The sequence below is a fragment of the Ictalurus punctatus genome, chromosome 2, assembly GCF_001660625.3.
Source record: "Ictalurus punctatus breed USDA103 chromosome 2, Coco_2.0, whole genome shotgun sequence".
In the NCBI taxonomy this organism is placed as follows: Eukaryota; Metazoa; Chordata; class Actinopteri; order Siluriformes; family Ictaluridae; genus Ictalurus; species Ictalurus punctatus.
In genome coordinates, this window is record NC_030417.2 from 1,892,570 (window position 1) to 1,899,781 (window position 7,212).

General features: G+C 41.4%; 1 protein-coding gene across 1 annotated transcript; it reads left to right on the plus strand.

Annotated features, from left to right (window-relative positions):
* The first annotated feature begins 1,092 nt into the window (after nt 1-1,092).
* LOC124626011 (zinc finger protein 850-like) lies at nt 1,093-4,822 on the plus strand. Its single transcript, XM_017455454.3, has 2 exons — nt 1,093-1,191; nt 1,958-4,822. Exons 1-2 carry the CDS (start codon nt 1,093-1,095, stop codon nt 4,061-4,063), a joined length of 2,205 nt encoding a protein of 734 aa, XP_017310943.3. The 3' UTR covers nt 4,064-4,822.
* Nucleotides 4,823-7,212: the final 2,390 nt, after the last annotated feature.

Genomic DNA, 7,212 nt, shown 5'->3' on the forward strand with positions numbered 1-7,212 from the left:
CTGATTCCTCACTGTTCTCATGATCATTGCAACTCCACGAGGTGAGATCTTGCATGGAGCCCCAGGCTGAGGGAGATTGACATTTCTTTTGTGCTTCTTCCATTTGCGAATAATCGCACCAACTGTTGTCCCCTTCTCACCAAGCTGCTTGGCCTTGTAGCCAATGGTCTTGTAGCCCATTCCAGACTTGTGTAGGTCTACAATCTTGTCCCTGACATCCTTGGAGAGCTCTTTGGTCTTGGCCATGGTGGAGAATTTGGAATCTGATTGATTGATTGCTTCAGTGGACAGGTGTCTTTTATACAGGTAACAAACTGATATTAGGAGCACTCCCTTTAAGAGTGTGCTCCTAATCTCAGCTGGTTACCTGTATAAAAGACACCTGGGAGCCAGAAATCTTTCTGATTGAGAGGGGGTCAAATACTTTTTTCTCATTAAAATGCAAATCAATTTATAACATTTTTGACATGCGTTTTTCTGGATTTTTTTGTTGTTATTCTGTCTCTCACTGTTCAAATACAACTACCATTAAAATTATAGACTGATCATTTCTTTGTCGGTGGGCAAACGTACAAAATCAGCAGGGGATCAAATACTTTTTTCCCTCACTGTATATATATATATATATATATATATATATATATATATATATATATATATATATATATAAACCGCTAGTTGTCATATCTCAACCCGGCCAGGACTCAGTTTCCCAAGAAGCAACACTCACCTCCCATGCACGCATGCGCTCACCATCCCCGGAGTTCTAATCTCCCACACCTGTCACTAATCACACACACACACTCTCCACTAGTATTTAGAGAGTCATTCACCAAATGTTCATTGCGAAGTATACGTTCGGTAGACCTGTTCTCTGCGTTTCCAAGCCTTTCACATTCGTTTGCTATCTTTATTATCTTGACCTCTTTTCCCGTTTACGACTATGCTTTCTGCCTGTCCCCTTGTGCTTTATTTGTCCGATCGCCTGACCCTTGCTTGTTTTACGACTGCGTCTTTGGAACTACCCTTAACTACGCACCCGCTTCTACTTCTGTGCCAACTCCAGTTTGTGACAGAATACTTCGCCTTCCAATGGAAGCATCGGGGGATCCACGTTGGCCACAAGCCATCGAGGGACATGGTCGGATGATCAGCAACCACGACCAACGTCTAGCCAACCTGACTGAGCAGGTAGCTAGGCTAAGTCAAGCCATGCCGTTTGCTGCGGCCGCGACAATGCGTTTACCTCCCACACTGGCACCGGAGAAGTACGACTACGTTTCTGCCTGTCCCCTTGTGCTTTGTTTGACCGATCGCCTGACTCTTGCTTGTTTTACGACTACGTCTTTGGAACTACCCTTTACTACACACCCGCTTCTGCTTCTGTGCCAACTCCGGTTCGTGACACTAGTGTTCCATCTGAGATGATATTACCTTTCTAAAATCCACACACTAGACGGTAGAGTACACAGTACATATTGTAATTGTATAGTACATCATTTGGAACACAACTTTAGTATTTACTCCCCGAAGCGTGTTTTCAAAACAGAAGTAACGTAATGAGTAAATGCACCTCATGCCGCTGCAGACCAACTAATCGATAATGAAATTTGTGGACAATGATTTTCATAATAGATTATTATTGATTAGTTGTTGCAGCTCTAATATAAAGATCTACATTAAATATTTCTGTGTGATTAGTGATGAAAAATCATGTGTAAGTTAGGTCAACGGTCTTGTACATCTAAAAAATGATCAGTAACAGTAGGTTTGGCATTAGTAAAATTGGGCTGCAGTCCATGGAATTACGTTACAAATCTAAAATTACAAAGCTGTTACAGTTATTAAAAGGTGGGTAATTTGGTGGTCAAGCCATATTACAGAAAACAATTCTTTTAACCCATGGAGGCACAATCGAAATTATTTAAGCATCTTGAATCATTTTATTGTTTTTCAGATGTACCACTGCTCAGACTGTGGGAAGAGCTTTACTTGTAAGATTAGCCTCAAACAACACAAGCGCACTCACAGAGGAGAGAAACGGTATCTATGTGAAGAATGTGGGAAAAGATTTACCCGTCATAGTAATCTCAAAGAACACAAGCACTTTCACAGAGGAGAGAAACCGTATCCATGTGAAGAGTGTGGGAAGAGATTTACCCGTCGGAGTAATCTCCAACAACACAAGCGCACTCACAGAGGAGAGAAACCGTACCGATGTGAAGAGTGTGGGAAGAGTTTTACTTGTAGGAGTTATCTCCAACAACACAAGCACACTCACAGAGGAGAGAAACCGTACCGATGTGAAGAGTGTGGGAAGAGTTTTACTTGTAGGGGTAGTCTCCAACGACACAAGGACATTCACAGAGGAGAGAAACCATTTCAATGTGAAGAGTGTGGGAAGAGTTTTACTTGTAGGCGTTATCTCCAACGACACAAGCACACTCACAGAGGAGAGAAACCGTATCGATGTGAAGAGTGTGGGAAGAGTTTTACTTGTAGGAGTTATCTCCAACAACACAAGCTCACTCACAGAGGAGAGAAACCGTATCGATGTGAAGAGTGTGGGAAGAGTTTTACTTGTAGGAGTTATCTCCAACGACACAAGCACACTCACAGAGGAGAGAAACCGTATCGATGTGAAGAGTGTGGGAAGAGTTTTACTTGTAGGGGTAGTCTCCAACGACACAAGGACATTCACAGAGGAGAGAAACCGTATCGATGTGAAGAGTGTGGGAAGAGTTTTACTTGTAGGAGTTATCTCCAACGACACAAGCACACTCACAGAGGAGAGAAACCGTATCGATGTGAAGAGTGTGGGAAGAGTTTTACTTGTAGGGGTAGTCTCCAACGACACAAGGACATTCACAGAGGAGAGAAACCGTATCGATGTGAAGAGTGTGGGAAGAGTTTTACTTGTAGGAGTTATCTCCAACGACACAAGCACACTCACAGAGGAGAGAAACCGTATCGATGTGAAGAGTGTGGGAAGAGTTTTACTTGTAGGGGTAGTCTCCAACGACACAAGGACATTCACAGAGGAGAGAAACCGTATCGATGTGAAGAGTGTGGGAAGAGTTTTACTTGTAGGAGTTATCTCCAACGACACAAGCACACTCACAGAGGAGAGAAACCGTATCGATGTGAAGCATGTGGAAAGAGTTTTACTTGTAGGAGTTATCTCCAACGACACAAGGACACTCACAGAGAAGAGAAACCGTATCGATGTGAAGCGTGTGGGAAGCGTTTTACTTGTAGGCGTTATCTCCAACGACACAAGGACATTCACAGAGAGAAACCATTTCGATGTGAAGCGTGTGGGAAGAGTTTTACCCATCAGAGTAGTCTCAAACAACACAAGCACATTAACAGAGGAGAGAAACCGTTTCGATGTGAAGCGTGTGGGAAGAGTTTTACCCGTCACAGTAGTCTCAAACAACACAAGGACATTCACAGAGGAGAGAAACCATATCAATGTGAAGCGTGTGGGAAGAGTTTTACCCATCAGAATAGTCTCAAACGACACAAACACATTAACAGAGGAGAGAAGCCGTATCACTGTGAAAAGTGTGGGAAGAGCTTTATTTGTAAGAATAGTCTCAAACAACACAAGCCCATTCACAGAGGAGAAAAGTCGTATCAATGTGAAGAGTGTGGGAAAAGCTATACTTCTAGGAGTAATCTCCAACAGCACAAGCACACTCACACAGGAGAAAAACCGTATCGATGTGAAGAGTGTGGGAAGACGTTTACTCGTCAGAGTAGTCTAAACCAACACAAGGACCTTCACAGAGGAGAGAAACCGTATCAATGTGAAGAGTGTGGGAAGACATTTACCCATCAGAGAAATCTCCAACAACACAAGCGCGTTCACAGAGGAGAGAAACCGTTTCAATGTGAAGAGTGTGGGAAGAGTTTTACTTGTAGGGGTAGTCTCCAACGACACAAGCACACTCACAGAGGAGAGAAACCGTATCGTTGTGAACTGTGTGGGAAGAGTTTTACTTGTAAGAGTAGTCTCAAACGACATGAGCGCAATCACACAGGACTAATGACTAATTAATGACTCTAAGCATGCAAATATTCGGACAAAGAGCATTTGATGTAGATCTAGGTTAATTTAATCTTGAGTGAATTTAGACTTTGGCGCACGGTGGCTTAGTGGTTAGCACTTTCGCCTCACACCTCCAGGGTCCCTGGAGTGTGTGTGTGCGGAGTTCGCATGTTCTCCCCGTGCTGCGGGGGTTTCCTCTGGGTACTCCGGTTTCCTCCCCCTAGTCTAAAGACATGCATGGTAGGTGTGTCTAAAGTGTCCGTAGTGTATGAATGTGTGTGTGAGTGTGTATGTGATTGTGCCCAGCGATGGACTGGCACCCTGTCCAGGGTGTATCCCGCCTTGTGCCCAATGCTCCCTGGGATAGGCTCCAGGTTCCCCGTGACCCTGAAAAGGAGTAAGCGGTAGAAGATGGATGGATGGAAGAGAACATCTTGTCACCCCAGATGATACGCTGCTTCTCTGTCTGCTGATGCAACCAACGCGGCCACTTATATTGCACCAGTTCATACTGGAAACCACAGGCTTCAGCCATGTTGGGAATGGACTCCTACACACACACCCACACACCATTACAGTGATGAGTGGTAGAAAAAAAAATAGGCCCAAATATTGTCTCCTAGCAACACATTTGACAATGTTAAATAATTCATCATATGCAACTGCTGATTTAGTGTCAAAACCTTATGAAATGTTGGCCTATTTTTCTATATGAACTGTGGACAATCAGTATTTACCGTTGTTCAGGTATTACATGGTTAAAGAACCTTTTTTTCCAGTTAATTTTTTTAATAAAGTTGATTGTAAATAAATATGATTCTTTATTTAACAAAAACAGATCTTTTTAAAATATCGGGTATATATATATATATATATATATATATATATATATATATATATATATACACACACACACACAGTATCTCACAAAAGTGAGTACACCCCTCACATTTGAAAATATTTGTAAATATTTGATGATATCTTTTCATGTGACAACACTGAAGAAATGACACTTTGCTACAATGTAAAGTAGTGAGTGTACAGCTTGTGTAACAGTGTAAATTTGCTGTCCCCTCAAAATAACACACAGCCATTAAAGTCTAAACCACTGGCAACAAAAGTGAGTACACCCCTAAGTAAAAATGTCCAGATTGGGCCCAAAGTGTCAATATTTTGACGTGGGACATTATATAATTCATTAAGAGGGACTAAACTTGCATTTGGATCCACCGCTCACCCCGCTTAGAGGGAGAATATAATACATGGCAATCACAATAAACTTTAACAGCTATTAACAGTTTAGCAGTTTCTATCTGGTAGATTAAGCTTGATGCTCACAGTGGGCTTCTTGCTCCCAAGATAAAGCCCTACTCACACATTTATCTGATAAATGTCTTCAGAACGTCCCTTATGCAATCTCAGGATCCAGGCACCTTTTTAGCCTTCAGCTGGAAGTGTCCCAGCAAAACACGGAACACAATCAAAAACGTAAGAATTAACAACGGATGTGTGAAAGCATAGTACCTCGCACATCGTACACATTTAGAGCAAATGCAAAATGCATTTGACATTTAATATTGTGGTTTAAGCTGCAGTACTGCAGAGTCTTAGATACTTAAAAAATATGGAAAAAAAATCTTCTCTATTTGAAAACAAATGAAAACAACCCACGAAAAACCTTGTTGATACTTAACACATCCCTAGGTTTGATCTTACCAGGTTGGCCATGACGATGGTATAATGTATGAGTGGCTCCTGCTTCATACCAAGTGTAAACTGCAGTCCTCGTGGAGGCTGACCTGTGGACAGGTCGAAACAGTGGCCCTCCAGCAGCAGCTACCCCAGTTCATACACTGTGTTTACAACACCACTGACCTGAGAGTACACAGCACAATCGGACATTGTAAAAATCTAATAATCCCCTTCTAGGAATTGGCTACATCACTTTCTCCTCTGCACTAATAGTTGCCGTATGCTGGGTGTTCTGGTGCACTATGGCTGCTACCACATCATCCATGTGGTGTTTGAGGAGACCCCCCGCATACTATGTAAATATCTGTTTCAAAACAGCTTTATCCAAATTGACCAAAAGAGTATGCTTCGCTATGTTCAACAAGAAACAGACCAGTTTTTCTACAAGTTCCTATTGTAGGTGAATGTTGTCTAGGTCGTATGGGCTGTGGACTGCCTCCACCCTCCAGCTCGCTGGTGTGTCCATGTTCACCGTAAACAACGGGGATTTTGGGATTTCATCGAAGCGAGCCATTGGGCCCGGTGACAGTGTGTCGTTCCCCTAACAAAACGATAGAAGCAATAAACGCAGAGAAAATAATAAATTTTATAATGCATGTACGTGTGTAATACAGACACCATGCAAACATATAGGTCACTTTATATGAGTACAAATTAAAACTGTAGCCCATATATTGCTATGTAGATTTTGTCAATCCTCCCACCCAGTCCATCAGTCAAAAAAAAAAAAAACATTGTGTAAAGGGAACATAATACATTTTGGGCTGCATTTAATAACTGTATACATAAAATACCCTGATAAAATGGTAACTTATGTTTTGGTAGATCAGATCAACGACCGCACCATTCATTAACTTATGAGTAACAATTTTTTTATTGATTCTCAGACACTTTTCAGAATACAACAATACATCAATACAGAATCAACATTTTTACCCCGATAACCCCTTCCACCCCAACCCCCCCAAGAAAAAAATTACATATGATTCATTTACATATGATTCTTTTACATGTGATTCATTAACATATGATTCATTTTCATATATCTACACTGAATCAACATTTTTACCTTAATAACAACACTGTCCGCCCCACCCTCCCAGGAAAAATTAACATATGATTCATTTACATATGCTTCATTTACATGTGATGCTTTTACATGTGATTCATTTACACATGATTCATTTTCATTTGATTCATTTTCACACACCCCACCCCCACCCCGGCTCATCATGGTTACAATAACTATCGCTGGTTATATAGATATTGCAAAACTCAACAACCGGCATAAAAATTCAGGTGGGGAGTGTTTGTAAGTCCATAAATTATGAAACAAAAGGTTGCCATTTATAAAGAAATTTGTCAGTACAACCCCTTATCGTATACCTTATTTTCTCGAGTTTAAA